This window comes from Tachypleus tridentatus, chromosome 7 (assembly GCF_004210375.1).
Source record: "Tachypleus tridentatus isolate NWPU-2018 chromosome 7, ASM421037v1, whole genome shotgun sequence".
Taxonomy (NCBI): domain Eukaryota; kingdom Metazoa; phylum Arthropoda; class Merostomata; order Xiphosura; family Limulidae; genus Tachypleus; species Tachypleus tridentatus.
This window is the reverse complement of record NC_134831.1, coordinates 106,762,107-106,784,090: the sequence shown is the minus strand read 5'-3', so window position 1 is coordinate 106,784,090 and position 21,984 is coordinate 106,762,107. Positions and strand designations below refer to the sequence as shown.

General features: G+C 34.3%; 1 protein-coding gene across 5 annotated transcripts; it reads left to right on the top strand.

Moving 5' to 3' along the window:
- Positions 1 to 7,447: 7,447 nt before the first annotated feature.
- On the top strand, positions 7,448 to 21,642 carry LOC143256330 (uncharacterized). 5 transcript variants are annotated; one of them, XM_076513412.1, is made up of 5 exons: positions 7,448 to 9,918; positions 15,018 to 15,280; positions 18,584 to 18,644; positions 19,977 to 20,081; positions 20,865 to 21,642. In XM_076513412.1, the coding sequence occupies exons 2-5, from the start codon at positions 15,029 to 15,031 to the stop codon at positions 20,915 to 20,917; spliced, it is 471 nt and encodes a 156-aa protein (XP_076369527.1). In that variant the 5' UTR covers positions 7,448 to 9,918; positions 15,018 to 15,028; the 3' UTR covers positions 20,918 to 21,642. The 5 variants fall into 5 exon arrangements, with proteins under 5 accessions (XP_076369527.1, XP_076369526.1, XP_076369529.1 ...); XM_076513411.1 differs by having other exon boundaries at positions 9,271 to 9,918; positions 14,991 to 15,289; XM_076513410.1 differs by having other exon boundaries at positions 9,283 to 9,918; positions 15,018 to 15,289.
- Positions 21,643 to 21,984: the final 342 nt, after the last annotated feature.

The following is a 21,984-nucleotide window of genomic DNA, read 5'->3' as shown; positions in this document are numbered from 1 at the left end:
GTCACAACTATAAGTGTCTGTTGTCACAACTATAAGGGAATGTAGGAACTGGAGAAAGTGTCTGTTGTCACAACTATAAGGGAATGTAGGAACTGGAGAAAGTGTCTGTTGTCACAACTGGAGAAAGTGTCTGTTGTCACAACTATAAGGGAAAGTGTCTGTTGTAGGACTGGAGAAAGTGTCTGTTGTCACAACTATAAGGGAATGTAGGAGAAAGTGTCTGTTGTCACAACTATAAGGGAATGTAGGAACTATAGAAAGTGTCTGTTGTCACAACTATAAGGGAATGTAAAGTGTCTGTTGTCACAACTATAAGGGAATGTAGGAACTATAGAAAGTGTCTGTTGTCACAACTATAAGGGAATGTAGGAACTATAGAAGTGTCTGTTGTCACAAGGAAACTGGAGAAAGTGTCTGTTGTCACAACTATAAGGGAATGTAGGAACTGGAGAAAGTGTCTGTTGTCACAACTATAAGGGAATGTAGGAACTGGAGAAAGTGTCTGTTGTCACAACTATAAGGGAATGTAGGAACTGGAGAAAGTGTCTGTTGTCACAACTATAAGGGAATGTAGGAACTGGAGAAAGTGTCTGTTGTCACAACTATAAGGGAATGTAGGAACTGGAGAAAGTGTCTGTTGTCACAACTATAAGGGAATGTAGGAACTGGAGAAAGTGTCTGTTGTCACAACTATAAGGGAATGTAGGAACTGGAGAAAGTGTCTGTTGTCACAACTATAAGGGAATGTAGGAACTATAGAAAGTGTCTGTTGTCACAACTATAAGGGAATGTAGGAACTATAGAAAGTGTCTGTTGTCACAACTATAAGGGAATGTAGGAACTATAGAAAGTGTCTGTTGTCACAACTATAAGGGAATGTAGGAACTGGAGAAAGTGTTTGTTGTCACAACTATAAGGGAATGTAGGAACTGGAGAAAGTGTCTGTTGTCACAACTATAAGGGAATGTAGGAACTGGAGAAAGTGTCTGTTGTCACAACTATAAGGGAATGTAGGAACTGGAGAAAGTGTCTGTTGTCACAACTATAAGGGAATGTAGGAACTGGAGAAAGTGTCTGTTGTCACAACTATAAGGGAATGTAGGAACTATAGAAAGTGTCTGTTGTCACAACTATAAGGGAATGTAGGAACTATAGAAAGTGTCTGTTGTCACAACTATAAGGGAATGTAGGAACTATAGAAAGTGTCTCTTGTCACATGTATAAGGGAATGTAGGAACTGGAGAAAGTGTCTGTTGTCACAACTATAAGGGAATGTAGGAACTGGAGAAAGTGTTTGTTGTCACAACTATAAGGGAATGTAGGAACTGGAGAAAGTGTCTGTTGTCACAACTATAAGGGAATGTAGGAACTGGAGAAAGTGTCTGTTGTCACAACTATAAGGGAATGTAGGAACTGGAGAAAGTGTCTGTTGTTACAACTATAAGGGAATGTAGCAACTATAGAAAGTGTCTGTTGTCACAAGTATAAGGGAATGTAGGAACTATAGAAAGTGTCTGTTGTCACAAGTATAAGGGAATGTAGGGACTATAGAAAGTGTCTGTTGTCACAAGTATAAGGGAATGTAGGAACTATAGAAAGTGTCTGTTGTCACAAGTATAAGGGAATATAGGAATTATAGAAAGTGTCTGTTGTCACAACAAGTATAAGGGAATGTAGGAACTATAGAAAGTGTCTGTTGTCACAAGTATAAGGGAATGTAGGAACTATAGAAAGTGTCTGTTGTCACAACTATAAGGGAATGTAGGAACTATAGAAAGTGTCTGTTGTCACAAGTATAAGGGAATGTAGGAACTATAGAAAGTGTCTGTTGTCACAACTATAAGGGAATGTAGGAACTATAGAAAGTGTCTGTTATCACAAGTATAAGGGAATATAGGAATTATAGAAAGTGTCTGTTGTCACAACTATAAGGGGTAGGAATGAGAAAGTGTCTGTTGTCACAACTATAAGGGAATGTAGGAACTTGAGAAAGTGTCTGTTGTCACAAGTATAAGGGAATGTAGGAACTATAGAAAGTGTCTGTTGTCACAAGTATAAGGGAATGTAGGAACTATAGAAAGTGTCTGTTGTCACAAGTATAAGGGAATGTAGGAACTATAGAAAGTGTCTGTTGTCACAAGTATAAGGGAATGTAGGAACTATAGAAAGTGTCTGTTGTCACAACTATAAGGGAATGTAGGAACTATAGAAAGTGTCTGTTGTCACAACTATAAGGGAATGTAGGAACTATAGAAAGTGTCTGTTGTCACAACTATAAGGGAATGTAGGAACTATAGAAAGTGTCTGTTGTCACAACTATAAGGGAATGTAGGAACTATAGAAAGTGTCTGTTGTCACAACTATAAGGGAATGTAGGAACTATAGAAAGTGTCTGTTGTCACAACTATAAGGGAATGTAGGAACTATAGAAAGTGTCTGTTGTCACAACTATAAGGGAATGTAGGAACTATAGAAAGTGTCTGTTGTCACAACTATAAGGGAATGTAGGAACTATAGAAAGTGTCTGTTGTCACAACTATAAGGGAATGTAGGAACTATAAGAAAGTGTCTGTTGTCACAACTATAAGGGAATGTAGGAACTAGAGAAAGTGTCTGTTGTCACAACTATAAGGGAATGTAGGAACTATAGAAAGTGTCTGTTGTCACAACTATAAGGGAATGTAGGAACTATAGAAAGTGTCTGTTGTCACAACTATAAGGGAATGTAGGAACTATAGAAAGTGTCTGTTGTCACAACTATAAGGGAATGTAGGAACTGGAGAAAGTGTCTGTTGTCACAACTATAAGGGAATGTAGGAACTGGAGAAAGTGTCTGTTGTCACAACTATAAGGGAATGTAGGAACTGGAGAAAGTGTCTGTTGTCACAACTATAAGGGAATGTAGGAACTGGAGAAAGTGTCTGTTGTCACAACTATAAGGGAATGTAGGAACTGGAGAAAGTGTCTGTTGTCACAACTATAAGGGAATGTAGGAACTATAGAAAGTGTCTGTTGTCACAACTATAAGGGAATGTAGGAACTATAGAAAGTGTCTGTTGTCACAACTATAAGGGAATGTAGGAACTATAGAAAGTGTCTGTTGTCACAACTATAAGGGAATGTAGGAACTATAGAAAGTGTCTGTTGTCACAACTATAAGGGAATGTAGGAACTATAGAAAGTGTCTGTTGTCACAACTATAAGGGAATGTAGGAACTATAGAAAGTGTCTGTTGTCACAACTATAAGGGAATGTAGGAACTATAGAAAGTGTCTGTTGTCACAACTATAAGGGAATGTAGGAACTATAGAAAGTGTCTGTTGTCACAACTATAAGGGAATGTAGGAACTATAGAAAGTGTCTGTTGTCACAACTATAAGGGAATGTAGGAACTGGAGAAAGTGTCTGTTGTCACAACTATAAGGGAATGTAGGAACTGGAGAAAGTGTCTGTTGTCACAACTATAAGGGAATGTAGGAACTGGAGAAAGTGTCTGTTGTCACAACTATAAGGGAATGTAGGAACTGGAGAAAGTGTCTGTTGTCACAACTATAAGGGAATAGGTAGGAACTGGAGAAAGTGTCTGTTGTCACAACTATAAGGGAATGTAGGAACTGGAGAAAGTGTCTGTTGTCACAACTATAAGGGAATGTAGGAACTGGAGAAAGTGTCTGTTGTCACAACTATAAGGGAATGTAGGAACTGGAGAAAGTGTCTGTTGTCACAACTATAAGGGAATGTAGGAACTGGAGAAAGTGTCTGTTGTCACAACTATAAGGGAATGTAGGAACTATAGAAAGTGTCTGTTGTCACAACTATAAGGGAATGTAGGAACTATAGAAAGTGTCTGTTGTCACAAGTATAAGGGAATGTAGGAACTATAGAAAGTGTCTGTTGTCACAAGTATAAGGGAATGTAGGGACTATAGAAAGTGTCTGTTGTCACAAGTATAAGGGAATGTAGGGACTATAGAAAGTGTCTGTTGTCACAAGTATAAGGGAATGTAGGGACTATAGAAAGTGTCTGTTGTCACAAGTATAAGGGAATGTAGGGACTATAGAAAGTGTCTGTTGTCACAACTATAAGGGAATGTAGGAACTATAGAAAGTGTCTGTTGTCACAACTATAAGGGAATGTAGGAACTATAGAAAGTGTCTGTTGTCACAACTATAAGGGAATGTAGGAACTTGAGAAAGTGTGTTGTCACAACTATAAGGGAATGTAGGAACTATAGAAAGTGTCTGTTGTCACAACTATAAGGGAATGTAGGAACTATAGAAAGTGTCTGTTGTCACAAGTATAAGGGAATGTAGGGACTATAGAAAGTGTCTGTTGTCACAAGTATAAGGGAATGTAGGGACTATAGAAAGTGTCTGTTGTCACAAGTATAAGGGAATGTAGGAACTATAGAAAGTGTCTGTTGTCACAAGTATAAGGGAATGTAGGAACTATAGAAAGTGTCTGTTGTCACAAGTATAAGGGAATGTAGGAACTATAGAAAGTGTCTGTTGTCAACAATGTATAAGGGAATGTAGGGACTATAGAAAGTGTCTGTTGTCACAAGTATAAGGGAATGTAGGGACTATAGAAAGTGTCTGTTGTCACAAGTATAAGGGAATGTAGGGACTATAGAAAGTGTCTGTTGTCACAAGTATAAGGGAATGTAGGAACTGGAGAAAGTGTCTGTTGTCACAACTATAAGGGAATGTAGGAACTGGAGAAAGTGTCTGTTGTCACAACTATAAGGGAATGTAGGAACTGGAGAAAGTGTCTGTTGTCACAACTATAAGGGAATGTAGGAACTGGAGAAAGTGTCTGTTGTCACAACTATAAGGGAATGTAGGAACTGGAGAAAGTGTCTGTTGTCACAACTATAAGAGAATGTAGGAACTATAGAAAATGTCTGTTGTCACAACTATAAGGGAATGTAGAAACTATAGAAAGTGTCTGTTGTCACAAGTATAAGGGAATGTAGGGACTATAGAAAGAGTCAGTTGTCACAAGTATAAGGGAATGTAGGAACTATAGAAAGTGTCTGTTGTGACAACTATAAGGGAATGTAGAAACTATAGAAAGTGTCTGTTGTCACAACTATAACGGAATGTATCAATTGGAGAAAGTGTCTGTTGTCACAAGTATAAGGGAATGGAGGGACTATAGAAAGTGTCTGTTGTCACAAGTATAAGGGAATGTAGGGACTATAAAAAGAGTCTGTTGTCACAACTATAAAGGAATGTAAGGACTGGAGAAAGTGTCTGTTGTCACAAGTATAAGGGAATGTAGGGACTATAGAAAGAGTCTGTTGTCACAAGTATAAGGGAATGTAGGAACTGGAGTAAGTGTCTGTTGTCAAAACTATAAGGGAAAGTAGGAACTGGAGAAAGTGTCTGTTGTCAAAACTATAAGGGAAAGTAGGAACTGGAGAAAGTGTCTGTTGTCAAAACTATAAGGGAAAGTAGGAACTTGAGAAAGTGTCTGTTGTCACAACTATAAGGGAATGTAGGAACTTGAGAAAGTGTCTGTTGTCACAACTATAAGGGAATGTAGCAACTATAGAAAGTGTCTGTTGTCACAAATATAAGGGAATGTAGGAACTATAGAAAGTGTCTGTTGTCACAACTATAAGGGAGTGTAGGGACTATAGAAAGTGTCTGTTGTCACAAGTATAAGGGAATGTAGGGTCTATCGAAAGAGTCTGTTGTCACAAGTATAAGGGAATGTAGGAACTAGAGAAAGTGTGTGTTGTCACAACTATATGGGAATGTAGGAACTGGAGAGAGTGTCTGTTGTCACAACTATAAGGGAACGTAGGAACTGGAGAAAGTGTCTGTTGTCACAACTATAAGGGAATGTAGGAACTGGAGAAAGTGTCTGTTGTCACAACTATAAGGGAATGTAGGAACTGGAGAAAGTGTCTGTTGTCACAACTATAAGGGAATGTAGGAACTGGAGAAAGTGTCTGTTGTCACAACTATAAGGGAAGTAGGAATGTAGGAACTGGAGAAAGTGTCTGTTGTCACAACTATAAGGGAATGTAGGAACTGGAGAAAGTGTCTGTTGTCACAACTATAAGGGAATGTAGGAACTGGAGAAAGTGTCTGTTGTCACAACTATAAGTGGTCACAACTGTAAGGGAATGTAGGAACTGGAGAAAGTGTCTGTTGTCACAACTATAAGGGAATGTGGGAACTGGAGAAAGTGTCTGTTGTCACAACTATAAGGGAACGTAGGAACTGGAGAAAGTGTCTGTTGTCACAACTATAAGGGAACATAGTAACTGGAGAAAGTGTCTGTTGTCACAACTATAAGGGAATGTGGGAACTGGAGAAAGTGTCTGTTGTCACAACTATAAGGGAATGTAGGAACTGGAGAAAGTGTCTGTTGTCACAACTATAAGGGAATGTAGGAACTGGAGAAAGTGTCTGTTGTCACAACTATAAGGGAATGTAGGAACTGGAGAAAGTGTCTGTTGTCACAACTATAAGGGAATGTAGGAACTGGAGAAAGTGTCTGTTGTCACAACTATAAGGGAATGTGAGAACTGGAGAAAGTGTCTGTTGTCACAACTATAAGGGAATGTAGGAACTGGAGAAAGTGTCTGTTGTTACAACTATAAGGGAATGTAGCAACTATAGAAAGTGTCTGTTGTCACAAGTATAAGGGAATGTAGGGACTATAGAAAGAGTCAGTTGTCACAAGTTTAAGAGAATGTAGGGACTATAGAAAGTGTCTGTTGTCACAAGTATAAGGGAATGTAGGAACTGGAGAAAGTGTCTTTTGTCACAAGTATAAGGGAATGTACGGACTATAGAAAGTGTCTGTTGTCACAAGTATAAGGGAATGTAGGGAGTATCGAAAGTGTCTGTTGTCACAAGTATAAGGGAATATAGGAATTATAGAACGTGTCTGTTGTCACAACTATAAGGGAATGTAAGAACTATAGAACGTGTCTGTTGTCACAAATATAAGGGAATATAGGAATTATAGAACGTGTCTGTTGTCACAACTATAAGGGAATGTAAGAACTATAGAACGTGTCTGTTGTCACAAGTATAAGGGAATATAGGAATTATAGAACGTGTCTGTTGTCACAACTATAAGGGAACGTAGGAACTTGAGAAAGTGTGTTGTCACAACTATAAGGGAATGTAGGAACTTGAGAAAGTGTCTGTTGTCAGAAGTATGAGGGAATGTAGGGACTATCGAAAGTGTCTGTTGTCACAACTATAAGGGAATGTAGGAACTATAGAAAGTGTCTGTTGTCACAACTATAAGGGAATGTAGGAACTATAGAAAGTGTCTGTTGTCACAAGTATAAGGGAATGTAGGAACTATAGAAAGTGTCTGTTGTCACAAGTATAAGGGAATGTAGGGACTATAGAAAGTGTCTGTTGTCACAAGTATAAGGGAATGTAGGGACTATAGAAAGTGTCTGTTGTCACAAGTATAAGGGAATGTAGGGACTATAGAAAGTGTCTGTTGTCACAAGTATAAGGGAATATAGGAATTATAGAACGTGTCTGTTGTCACAACTATAAGGGAATGTAAGAACTATAGAACGTGTCTGTTGTCACAAGTATAAGGGAATGTAGGAACTATAGAAAGTGTCTGTTGTCACAACTATAAGGGAATGTAGGAACTATAGAAAGTGTCTGTTGTCACAAGTATAAGGGAATGTAGGAACTGGAGAAAGTGTCTGATGTCACAACTATAAGAGAATGTAGGAACTATCGAAAGTGTCTGTTGTCACAAGTATAAGGGAAAGTACGGACTATAGAAAGTGTCTGTTGTCACAAGTATAAGGGAATGTAGGGAGTATCGAAAGTGTCTGTTGTCACAAGTATAAGGGAATGTAGGAATTATAGAACGTGTCTGTTGTCACAACTATAAAGGAATGTAGGAACTATAGAACGTGTCTGTTGTCACAAGTATAAGGGAATATAGGAATTATAGAACGTGTCTGTTGTCACAACTATAAGGGAATGTAGGAACTATAGAAAGTGTCTGTTGTCACAACTATAAGGGAATGTAGGAACTTGAGAAAGTGTCTGTTGTCAGAAGTATGAGGGAATGTAATGACTATCGAAAGTGTCTGTTGTCACAACTATAAGGGAATGTAGGAACTATAGAAAGTGTCTGTTGTCACAACTATAAGGGAATGTAGGGACTATAGAAAGTGTCTGTTGTCACAACTATAAGGGAATGTAGGAACTATAGAAAGTGTCTGTTGTCACAAGTATAAGGGAATGTAGGAACTATAGAAAGTGTCTGTTGTCACAAGTATAAGGGAATGTAGGGACTATAGAAAGAGTCTGTTGTCACAAGTATAAGGGAATGTAGGGACTTTAGAAAGTGTCTGTTGTCACAAGTATAAGGGAATGTAGGGAGTATCGAAAGTGTGTTGTCACAAGAATAAGGGAATATAGGAATTATAGAACGTGTCTGTTGTCACAACTATAAGGGAATGTAAGAACTATAGAACGTGTCTGTTGTCACAAGTATAAGGGAATATAGGAATTATAGAACGTGTCTGTTGTCACAACTATAAGGGAATGTAAGAACTATAGAACGTGTCTGTTGTCACAATTATAAGGGAGTGTAGGAAGTGGAGAAAGTGTCTGTTGTCACAAGTATAAGGGAATGTCGGGACTTGAGAAAGTGCATTGTCACAACTATAAGGGAACGTAGGAACTTGAGAAAGTGTCTTTTGTCACAACTATAAGGGAATGTAGGAACTTGAGAAAGTGTGTTGTCACAACTATAAGGGAACGTAGGAACTTGAGAAAGTGTCTGTTGTCACAACTATAAGGGAACGTAGGAACTTGAGAAAGTGTGTTGTCACAACTATAAGGGAATGTAGGAACTTGAGAAAGTGTCTGTTGTCAGAAGTATGAGGGAATGTAGGGACTATAGAAAGTGTCTGTTGTCACAACTATAAGGGAATGTAGGAACTATAGAAAGTGTTTGTTGTCACAACTATAAGGGAATGTAGGGACTATAGAAAGTGTCTGTTGTCACAACTATAAGGGAATGTAGGAACTATAGAAAGTGTCTCTTGTCACAAGTATAAGGGAATGTAGGAACTATAGAAAGTGTCTGTTGTCACAAGTATAAGGGAATGTAGGGACTATAGAAAGAGTCTGTTGTCACAAGTATAAGGGAATGTAGGGACTTTAGAAAGTGTCTGTTGTCACAAGTATAAGGGAATGTAGGGACTATAGAAGTGTCTGTTGTCACAAGTATAAGGGAATGTAGGGACTATAGAAAGTGTCTGTTGTCACAAGTATAAGGGAATGTAGGGACTATAGAAAGTGTCTGTTGTCACAAGTATAAGGGAATGTAGGGACTATAGAAATAGTCTGTTGTCACAAGTATAAGGGAATGTAGGGACTATAGAAATAGTCTGTTGTCACAAGTATAAGGGAATGTAGGGACTATAGAAAGTGTCTGTTGTCACAAGTATAAGGGAATGTAGGGACTATAGAAAGAGTCTGTTGTCACAAGTATAAGGGAATGTAGGGACTATAGAAAGTGTCTGTTGTCACAACTATAAGGGAATGTAGGAACTGGAGAAAGTGTCTGTTGTCACAACTGTGAGAGAAGTAGCCATTGATCAAAGGGAATTGTCATTTCTCTTGGTACAGGAATAACAGAGTCAGTGCATCTATTTTTCCTATACCTGGTGAAAAGTCAGTTACCATTTAATTAAAACTAATATGTAAGTAAAGTTTGGTTTTCAGGTGTACTGAAACAACCTATCATTTCAGGTCTGTTGCAATCTTCCAGAATCGACAACTTTTGATAAAAGGACTCTTGTTGTGTATCCATCTTTCTGTTTGAACAGTAAATATATCCAGGAGGTTCTGGATGAGGAAGAAGACTTAAACATATTTCCAGGATCACGAACAGATTTTGAATGTGAGTCCAGTTGCTATGGATTTAGTTCAACTTTGATAGAAGTGTTGTGTGTGTGTTATAGTTTTTGTGGAGTTAGTTTAACTTTGATGGAAGTGTTGTATGTGTGTCAGTTTTTGTGGAGTTATTTCAACTTTGATAGAAGTGTTGTGTATGTGTTATAGTTTTTGTTGAGATAGTTCAACTTTGATAGAAGTGTTGTGTATGTGTTATAGTTTTTGTTGAGTTATTTCAACTATGATAGAAGTGTTGTGTATGTGTTATAGTTTTTGTTGAGTTAGTTCAACTTTGATAGAAGTGTTGTGTATGTTTTATAATTTTTGTTGAGTTAGTTCAACTTTGATAGAAGTGTTGTGTATGTGTTATAGTTTTTGTTGAGATAGTTCAACTTTGATAGAAGTGTTGTGTATGTGTTATAGTTTTTGTTGAGTTATTTCAACTATGATAGAAGTGTTGTGTATGTGTTATAGTTTTTGTTGAGTTAGTTCAACTTTGATAGAAGTGTTGTGTATGTTTTATAATTTTTGTTGAGTTAGTTCAACTTTGATAGAAGTGTTGTGAATGTGTTATAGTTTTTGTTGAGTTAGTTCAACTTTGATAGAAGTGTTGTGTATGTGTTATAGTTTTTGTTAAGTTATTTCAACTATGATAGAAGTGTTGTGTATGTTATAGTTTTTGTTGAGTTAGTTCAACTTTGATAGAAGTGTTGTGTATGTTTTATAATTTTTGTTGAGTTAGTTCAACTTTGATAGAAGTGTTGTGTATGTGTTATAGTTTTTGTTGAGTTAGTTCAACTTTGATAGAAGTGTTGTGTATGTGTTATAGTTTTTGTTAAGTTATTTCAACTATGATAGAAGTGTTGTATATGTGTTATAGTTTTTGTTGAGTTAGTTCAACTTTGATAGAAGTGTTGTGTATGTGTTATAGTTTTTGTTGAGTTAGTTCAACTATGATAGAAGTGTTGTGTATGTGTTATAGTTTTTGTTGAGTTAGTTCAACTTTGATAGAAGTGTTGTGTATGTTTTATAATTTTTGTTGAGTTAGTTCAACTTTGATAGAAGTGTTGTGTATGTGTTATAGTTTTTGTTGAGATAGTTCAACTTTGATAGAAGTGTTGTGTGTGTGTTATAGTTTTTGTAGAGTTAGTTTAACTTTGATGGAAGTGTTGTATGTGTGTCAGTTTTTGTGGAGTTATTTCAACTTTGATAGAAGTGTTGTGTATGTGTTATAGTTTTTGTTGAGATAGTTCAACTTTGATAGAAGTGTTGTGTATGTGTTATAGTTTTTGTTGAGTTATTTCAACTATGATAGAAGTGTTGTGTATGTGTTATAGTTTTTGTTGAGTTAGTTCAACTTTGATAGAAGTGTTGTGTATGTGTTATAGTTTTTGTTGAGATAGTTCAACTTTGATAGAAGTGTTGTGTATGTGTTATAGTTTTTGTTGAGTTAGTTCAACCATGATAGAAGTGTTGTGTATGTGTTATAGTTTTTTGTTGAGTTAGTTCAACTTTGATAGAAGTGTTGTGTATGTGTTATAGTTTTTGTTGAGTTAGTTCAACTTTGATAGAAGTGTTGTGTATGTGTTATAGTTTTTGTTGAGATAGTTCAACTTTGATAGAAGTGTTGTGTATGTGTTATAGTTTTTGTTGAGTTAGTTCAACTTTGATAGAAGTGTTGTGTATGTTTTATAATTTTTGTTGAGTTAGTTTAACTTTGATGGAAGTGTTGTATGTGTGTCAGTTTTTGTGGAGTTATTTCAACTTTGATAGAAGTGTTGTGTATGTGTTAGTATTTGTTGAGATAGTTCAACTTTGATAGAAGTGTTGTGTATGTGTTATAGTTTTTGTTGAGTTAGTTCAACTTTGATAGAAGTGTTGTGTATGTGTTATAGTTTTTGTTGGGTTAGTTCAACTTTGATAGAAGTGTTGTGTATGTGTCAGTTTTGTGAGTTAGTTCAACTTTGATATAAGTGTTGTGTATGTGTTATAGTTTTGTTGAGTTAGTTCAACTTTGATAGAAGTGTTGTGTATGTGTTATAGTATTTGTTGAGATAGTTCAACTTTGATAGAAGTGTTGTGTATGTGTTATAGTTTTGTTGAGTTAGTTCAACTTTGATAGAAGTGTTGTGTATGTGTTATAGTTTTTTGTTGAGTTAGTTTAACTTTGATAGAAGTGTTGTATGTGTGTCAGTTTTGTTGAGTTAGTTCAACTTTGATAGAAGTGTTGTGTATGTGTTAGTTTTTGAGATAGTTCAACTTTGATAGAACTGTTGTGTATGTGTTATAGTTTTGTTGAGTTAGTTCAACTTTGATAGAAGTGTTGTGTATGTGTTATAGTTTTGTTGAGTTAGTTCAACTTTGATAGAAGTGTTGTATGTGTTATTGTTTTGTTGGGTTAGTTCAACTTTGATAGAAGTGTTGTATGTGTTATAGTTTTGTGAGTTATTTCAACTTTGATAGAAGTGTTGTGTATGTGTTATAGTTTTTGTTGAGTTAGTTCAACTTTGATAGAAGTGTTTTGTATGTGTTATAGTTTTTGTTGAGTTAGTTCAACTTTGATAGAAGTGTTGTGTATGTGTTATAGTTTTTGTTGAGATAGTTCAACTTTGATAGAAGTGTTGTGTATGTGTTATAGTTTTTGTTGAGTTAGTTCAACTTTGATAGAAGTGTTGTGTATGTTTTATAATTTTTGTTGAGTTAGTTTAACTTTGATGGAAGTGTTGTATGTGTGTCAGTTTTTGTGGAGTTATTTCAACTTTGATAGAAGTGTTGTGTATGTGTTAGTATTTGTTGAGATAGTTCAACTTTGATAGAACTGTTGTGTATGTGTTATAGTTTTTGTTGAGTTAGTTCAACTTTGATAGAAGTGTTGTGTATGTGTTATAGTTTTTGTTGAGTTAGTTCAACTTTGATAGAAGTGTTGTGTATGTGTTATAGTTTTTGTTGGGTTAGTTCAACTTTGATAGAAGTGTTGTGTAAGTGTCAGTTTTTGTGGAGTTATTTCAACTTTGATATAAGTGTTGTGTATGTGTTATAGTTTTTGTTGAGTTAGTTCAACTTTGATAGAAGTGTTGTGTATGTGTTATTGTTTTTGTTGGGTTAGTTCAACTTTGATAGAAGTGTTGTATGTGTTATAGTTTTTGTGGAGTTATTTCAACTTTGATAGAAGTGTTGTGTATGTGTTATAGTTTTTGTTGAGTTAGTTCAACTTTGATAGAAGTGTTGTGTATGTGTTATAGTTTTTGTTGAGTTAGTTCAACTTTGATAGAAGTGTTTTGTATGTGTTATAGTTTTGTTGAGTTAGTTCAACTTTGATAGAAGTGTTGTGTATGTGTTATAGTTTTTGTTGAGTTAGTTCAACTTTGATAGAAGTGTTGTGTATGTGTTATAGTTTTTGTTGAGTTAGTTCAACTTTGATAGAAGTGTTGTGTATGTGTTATAGTTTTTGTTGAGTTAGTTCAACTTTGATAGAAGTGTTGTGTATGTGTTATAGTTTTTGTTGAGTTAGTTCAACTTTGATAGAAGTGTTGTGTATGTGTTATAGTTTTTGTTGAGTTAGTTCAACTTTGATAGAAGTATTGTGTATGTGTTATAGTTTTTGTTGGGTTAGTTCAACTTTGATAGAAGTGTTGTGTGTGTGTGTTACAGTTTTTGTGGCTCTTTTCCTTTATTGATTTTCTGTACATATCTGTTGTAGTGATTTTGTGAACAAAAACTAAAATATTTGTTCTTCAAACATACAAGTATTATCTAATTAAGTACCTTAAATTTGTTATCTTATGATTTGTAACAGCATATTAGTTTATGTATTTTTGTGTTTTCCTGTCAAGAATCACATCTTACCTTTTGTGTACTAGCTTGTGATTCTTTGCCACTTTGCCACAAAGTGGCAAAGCCATTTGAATGGCTTTGTTTAATTGTTTATTTATGTAAATATCTGTCACGTAATTACTTTATAAAATTGTATGTTGTTTTGTACTCTAGTCACACATTTCATATGTTTGGTTTTACTGGTGATAATAATACATGTTTGTGAAATTTGAGGTTTCTAATTTTTAGTTCGTTACTACAAGTGTTTGATTCAGAAGACAAGCACATGATGTATGTATTACTGTAGCAGTGTACCTGATTTACTGGTGTTATTCATGATGACAAGATGTGTGGGGCTGTAGTCATGTACATGATTTGTTAGGTTTTATTTGTAGTTGTGAGATATGCATGATCTGTAGTTATGGAACTTTCAGTGACATCATGAGAAAATAAACCAAATTTTTACATCATAACAAATCCTGTATTATTTTCTACTTTCTTTACAGAATATGCTGAACCATGAAAAATGAAGTTTTTTATTCTTATCATGAGTTCTCTATGATCTTGTTTGTTAGTTACTTTGTACTGAACAAGTTCAGCGTGCATGTAACTTGTGATTGGTTGATGTGTCATGGCTTTATCAGTTTTGGTAAGCATGTGCTGCCAAACTGTAATTTAAAAAGTTTGTTTTAGAGCTTATAGGTAAAACAGTAATACACATGAAGTAAAACAGGGTAATGTTTGAAAGTAATACACATGAAGTAAAACATTGTAATGTTTGAAAGTAATACACTTGTAATATTATTTTCATCTTCATTAGTTTTGACTTACCTGTGTAGTTCTCTTTGAAAAGTTAGTATATGGTAGATCTAATGTATACATCACTCATAAATACTATTGTAGATTTCATTAAGCATTGATGTTAGACATATTGTAATTAGCATTGATCTATCAACTGTAATTTTTTTTTATCAATAGGTAGTGAAATGAGTGGTTATCAACTGTGTATCATTTCGTTTTTAGTAAACATCAGATTACTTCGGAAGTAGATACACAGAATGATGAGTACTGTAATTTTATTTGTTTCTCTCTTCATTGTCATGCAGAGTGATGTTTCATATGTGGAGATGAAGAAAAGATTGCAAGTAATTTGTATTTGAAATAATAAGTGTGTAAGCCTGTTTGAAACATGGACACAAAATAAAAGGTTTGAGATTTCTATTTTTGAAGAAATTAAACAAAATGTATAATCATTTAACATTCCAGCCCTGAATGTATATCCTGATTTTCTAGTAACCTACCCCATGGCTCCAACACCCTACCAGTATCCTGCTGAGGTATACAACTCTCAAGTTCCCACTGGGTTATCAGAATATGACTCATCCCAACCCATTCCTACACTGACATTCACGAACAAGAATTACACTTCAGTGCAGAACATGTTAGGCCCAGCTTGTGCCATTGACCTAAATCTGGCCATGGCAACAACTGGTGTTACAAATACTAATATCCAGCAAGACATACAATATCCTTATGTTCCTGTTAAGATCTACGAGGTATGTCATGTATGTATATAATATATCACTGACACTTTCTTTGATAGGTCCTAAAACTGTCAGCTTTTCACTAACCTAAAATCTAAATTTTGATAAAAACTAACATTGCAGCAAGGCTATATGTAAATAGTAGCCATTCATGTGGCACTAAATATATTATATTCTTTAAACATGTTTGTTTAATTAAATTACATGTAAAGTACATGCATAAACAGTTATTTTTACAAGCAATTTCTATTCCTGTGGAAGTTCAGTAGATAAATAACTATATCTAGGTGCACCTACTGCCAAGATATATCTACACAAATTATATATGTAAAAGCAGCTGGTATGGGTAGAGAAAGAACTATGTAGAGGAGTGACCAATGTTTTGACCTTCTTTGGTCATTGTCAGGTTCACAAAGAAAGGGGTAACTGACTGATAGCTGACCACATGTTTGAAGGCAGTTGTGTAATTGAGTGTAAGAATGTAGAGGGCGTGCTTAGATGTTGGATATATTTATTAATATAGGTATAAAGGTGTTCCTTTGTATTAGTTTATTTTGAGCTTGAGTTGTATAAGTAAGGCTTCTTTAATTTTGTGTTTGTTTCTTTATTTAGTATTTGAGTGTTTTCTATGGTTATGCTCTGTTTATTTGACTTGCAGTGTTCGAAAACGTGTGAAGGTGACTTTTTATGTTCTTTGAATCTGGTTTCTATTTTTCTACTTGTTTTTCCAATATAGAAGTTGTGGCAGTTATCACATTGTATTTTATAAATAATGTTGGTGTGGTGTTTGTCAGTGTAGTTTTTACATAGTATAGACCTTAGTTTTGTACCTGGTTTTTAAATAAATTTGGTATTAACTGGAATGTCATATTTTTTAGTTTTTGCCAAATGTTGATTATTTTTCTGCTATTGTTGGGAATATATGGTATGCAGCAGTATATGGTTTCATGATTTTTTAAATCGTGGGGTATATGTACTTTTGTTAGTTGATTTTGCTTTCTGTCTAGGTGTGTGCGTATAATGTTTTCTACGGTTTGTGGAGGAAACTTATTGATGTTGATGAAGTATTGTTTTATTTGGTCTAATTCATTGTTAATTTTATCTGGTGAGCATAGTTTTATGGCTGTGTTTATTTGGCTTCTTATCTTGAGTTTTTATTTTGTTTCATGTGCTGAGTTCCAAAGAATGTCCAGTATGGACAATTTTTCACAAACACTTTATTCCCACGTATGCAAGACTGACTCGTGCACACTAAAAATATATGGCATCCCCAAACCTCATAGACCAAATTGTTCACTACGACCAATAATGTCCACATATGAATCGTTTAATTGCAATTTTGGTAAATACATAGCATGAGCATTCTCTAAATATGTAGCATCAGCCAGCTCATTCGAAGAGTCTTTTAAATTTCAAATCTAACCTTAATCAATTTAATCGTAAAGCCTTAGTGGCCAGTTTTGATGTCACATCTCTCTTTACAGAAGTCCCAATCACTGAAGCCTGCAAAATAGCCTAAGGACTCTGTATCCAAGACCCTAACCCATCAACAGACATTCTCAGCAACCAATTAGCAACCCTCATAGAATTCATCACGATGAAGACAAACTTCATGTTCAACAACCACAACTGTATACAAACAAATGGTCTAAGCATGGGCAACCCAGTATCACCAGTTCTAGCCAATATTTTTATGACACAAGTTGAAACACAAGCAATTAACACAGCATTACATCCACCACGATACTGGTACAGATATGTAGATGACACAATTGTGGGATTCAAATCTACAGAACACATACTTAATTTTTTCAATCACATTAACTCTGTACATTCCAACATTAACTTCACATGTGAACAGGATGAAAGCATTCAAATATCATTTCTTAACCTCAAAATTAAAAGAACCGATACACAAGTTAAAACAGGAATCCACTGAAAAAATCACCCATACACATTCCTTGGAACTCAGCACATGAAACAAAACAAAAACTCAACATACTGAGAAACCAAATAAACACAGCCATAAAACTATGCTTACCAAATAAAATTAATGATGAATTAGACCAAATAAAACAATACTTCATCAACATCAATAAGTTTCCTCTACAAACCATATAAAACATTATACGCATACACCTAGACAGAAAGCAAAATCAACCAACAAAAGTAAATATATCTCATGAATCAAAAAAATCACAAAACCATATACTGCTGCATACCATATATTCTTAACAATAGCAGAAAAATAACCAACATTTGGCAAAAACTAATAAAATATGACATTCCAGCTAATACCAAATTTATTTAAAAACCAGCTACAAAACTAAGGTCTATACTATGTAAAAACTACACTGACAAACACCACACCAACATTATTTATAAAATACAATGTGATAACTGCCACGACTTCTATATTGGAGAAACAAGTAGAAAAATAGAAACCAGATTCAAAGAACATAAAAAGTCACCTTCACACGTTTTCGAACACTGCAAGTCAAATAAACACAACATAACCATGGAAAACACTCAAATACTAAATAAACAAACGCAAAATTAAAAAAGCCTTGTACAACTCCAGCTCAAAATAAACCAATACAAAGAAACACCTTTACACATATATTAATAAATGTAATTCAACATCTAAGCATGCCCTCTACATTCCTATGCTCAGTAACACAACCCCCTTCAAACATGTGGTCAGGTCAGTTACCTCCTTTTTTTTTTGTGAACCTGACGATGACTGAAGAAGGTCGAAATGCTGTTCGCTCCTTTACATAGTGCCTTCTCTACCCATATCAGCTGTTTTTACATATACAGTTTTCTCTACAAGTGGGTTTTGTTGTCATTACAGATATCTACACAAAGTTTGTTATAACACTTACAGCCAAAAATGTCATTAACAGTGAGGCTGATGAAATAAATCAGTGTAAGTAATACAGTTCAAACATTATATCTAATTAATCTGTTTTTGAGACCTTAGTTTAGTATATCTATACTCTATTAATTGTGTACCTGCAGAATTTGTAAAGGAATGAAACAATATTGTGGTTATAATAAGAAAAACACCATAATTCTAACTCTACAAGTACACAAGGAAAGAAATAAAACAATGATATTGTGGTTATAATTAACTGACACTAGTGTTTTTTTCTTATAGAAATACAATAAACTGTTAAATACTGAATAAAAATGGTTATATTCAATAAATAACATTTGATACACACTACATGGTAACAACATTGTTACACATTGTGTATGCTATCTTCAATATAACTTGATTTAAGTAATGTAATTTGATGTCATGTTATTTAGACTTCCGGTAGTGAGCTGGATGGAGAAGACTCAGCCTTTTCATCAGATATTAAACCCCAAGGTACTGTATTACTCTGAGGTGTATATAATTTTTTGTTGACAGATTGGTAAGGTGTATATTACCATGTGTCAAGACAAACTGGTAAGGCATATAATATCTTTTGTCAAGACAAAAACACTAAGGTGTACATTACCTTGTGTCAAGACAAAACTGGTAAGTCGTGTGTTACTATCATAAGGCTTATTATAGTATAAATAAATGTTTGAATGCCATATTTATGTAGAAATAACAATAATTTGCACTTTTCTCTTAATCGTTATGGAACAAAAGTTGGTGTGAAATTGGTTTTAGGTTTCATGAAGTATTACATTTTTAACATTAATATGTGCAAATAATCCAATAAATTATTCAGTGTTATTCTTCATTGATGTGCTACACGACCTCTAACTCTTCCATGGCCATCGTTTTGTATTGAAAGTTCTAACTCTTAATATTATTTTTGTGGTAAATGTTTTTAATCCAAAGCTGTCTTAATGTAGCATTTTGTTTTTTTGTTCACAAATGCTAATATTGAAATTGAATGTTTTTAAATGACTTATTATTATAAACTCAGAAAGCTATTTGCAAGCGAGAGGTTCTGACTTCAGTGGTCGAAGACGAGATAATACCAGCAGTGAGAAACGTAATCGTTTTACTCAAATAAATGTATCTTGTGGGTTAGCAGTGTGAAATTGAAATTTCAAACATATTTTTGATCCACTCCCTGACTTGTTAATTTTTACAGGATTTAATAATCATTAACTTTTTTAAATCCTGGTTACACAAGTTATTTCTAACAATTAGTTGACTTACTTTAGCTACTTCTGAAATAATGTAAGATAAATTTGAAATTATTCTAGTTGGCACCAAAACCCCAAAAATAAAATGAAATTAGCAAGGTTATTAGAACTGTCTCTGTGGAGTTTTCAGTTAAATTTCTTAAAGAACTTCTTGTAACTTTAGGTTTTCATACATCCAGTGGATGCATTTTATTGGATGATATACTAGTTATTTCTTATTATTACAAATAAGAATGGATAGATTTGAAGTCTTTTTATATCATGATCGTGATTAAAAAAATCCATGCTACAGAAAGTTGTCATATTTCATGTCTGTCAATGTATGTATGTATAAGCAAATAAACATGAGATCTGTATTTGGGACAGCATAAAGTTTTCTAGGCCTAATATTATAATAGTATTTTCTGTACTTGTAAATAAAGTCCACAAAAATATATGGATAGGCTTAATGGACCATTATTACTGTTAGATCTGTCATGAAATTTGACAAGTACTTTTGTTGATTTCATTACCTGGTTTAATTAGTGGTTGATTTCACTTTCCTAAATGACAGATATGACTGGCTATCACAGATTGAATAACTTCAACGATCATTATGTTTATAGAAGCAACTTCAGACAAGATGGAAGACAATGTGGTGTTACAATAAACAGACCTTGTAAGAATTTTCTATTTTCTTGATTTTGAAGTGTAAAATCTAAAAATACACAACATTTATTATGTTTTGTTTTTTGTATCCATTTTTATTAACAGCTTAATCTCATGTTCTGCACATCAACCATGAAACATGCTCCGTATACCAAAATCTCGTGTTCTGCACATCAACCATGAAACATGCTCCTCATACCAAACTCTCGTGTTCTGCACATCAACCATGAAACATGCTCCTCATACCAAACTCTCGTGTTCTGCACATCAACCATGAAACATGCTCCGCATACCAAAATCTCGTGTTCTGCACATCAACCATGAAACATGCTCCGCATACCAAAATCTCGTGTTCTGCACATCAACCATGAAACATGCTCTGCATACCATAATCTCGTGTTCTGCACATCAACCATGAAACATGCTTCATATACCAAAATTAAATATTTACCATGAATAATTCTTACTTTTTCACTTGTATGTTTTTATATTATTTTTTGCTATTTCTTTAATATATTTGCTAAAAATCTTCCAAAGTTATGAACTAATATTGTTCAGAACATGGTTATTTACAAGCCTTTCACTTGTACTTTTTTTTTTAAATTGTAACTAAGTTTAATGTGTAGGTCTTCACTTGCTTACAGATTTTATTGGTTTGTGTTTGAAACTGTAAACTACTATTGTTTGGAAGAGTTTTCCACTTTGTTTATGATTTACTCTTATTTTATTAGAAAATATTAAACTATGACTTAAGAAAACACGTTTTCCTACAGTTAAATTAATTTTTTTTTAGCTCGAGATGCCCAAGGAACAAGAACTCGATACAACAAGATGAATGATAACTGACTTTACACTTAAATATTTCTTGAACTTGGCATTAAATAACAAAATATTTTTACATGCCTTCTTTACGTGGCAAAGTCATGCTCCTTTCTTAGGAGATATTTCTTAGCCATGTGCAAGCTGTGGAAAATGAGTATTATCTGGTACTCTGGAGTGATGGAGAAAACCTGTATTTTTTAGTGATGAACTCTAGTGTCAGACTCAAATATTCTAAGAATGCCCTGTCTGCTCAGCGGTATGATTGGGTAATTTTGTGTCGAAAAATTATGTAGGAAGGTTAATCCTTCCTTGAGGACTTGCTTCAATAGTTTCATAATCCACTAATTTTCTTAACCTGAAATGCTTCAAAAATTAAATATCTTTTTTGTATGTCTAGCGAAATATAGCTGTGATATTAAGGTAATCTGATAACTCTGTGCCTCTGTAGTTTCTAGGAGTTAAAAAATAGGAATCCTAGTTTTGCTGTGATATTATGGTAATCTCTTAACCCTATTGACCCAATATAGTCTTCAATAAAAATATAAATTCTAAATTTACTGTGATATTAAGGTAATGTCATGACACTAGTGTGTGTCTAGTCTTCAAGAGTTAAAAAATATAAATCTTAATGTCTTGTATGATGGTTGCTTAAATTATGATAAATACATTTATCTTTCTGCACTGGTGTTTAACTAGTCATAATAGTTCAGTGTTTAATTATTTGTATGTGGAATAAAGTGTTATTAGCATGTCTGGGTTGTTTCTTTCAAACATTGTAATCAATGTAAAAACGAAATGATTGTAATGCGATCAAACAGTCAACAACAACACAACCAGTGATGAACTCCACAACCGAACTGACAGCCACAGCCATCATGCATATACAATCATGAGATTGTGACAACAAAAACCATCCTAAATATACTTGATTGTCAAGACACGACAGTCACACAAACAGTTGCTAGAAGGGGACAGCCACAAAACTCATCCAAAGATCAACTATTGGACACAACTACTATACACGTCATAAGATATAAAATTTGACACAGAGCAACTGTACACATTATTAGATACTCACGTCTGAAGAACAC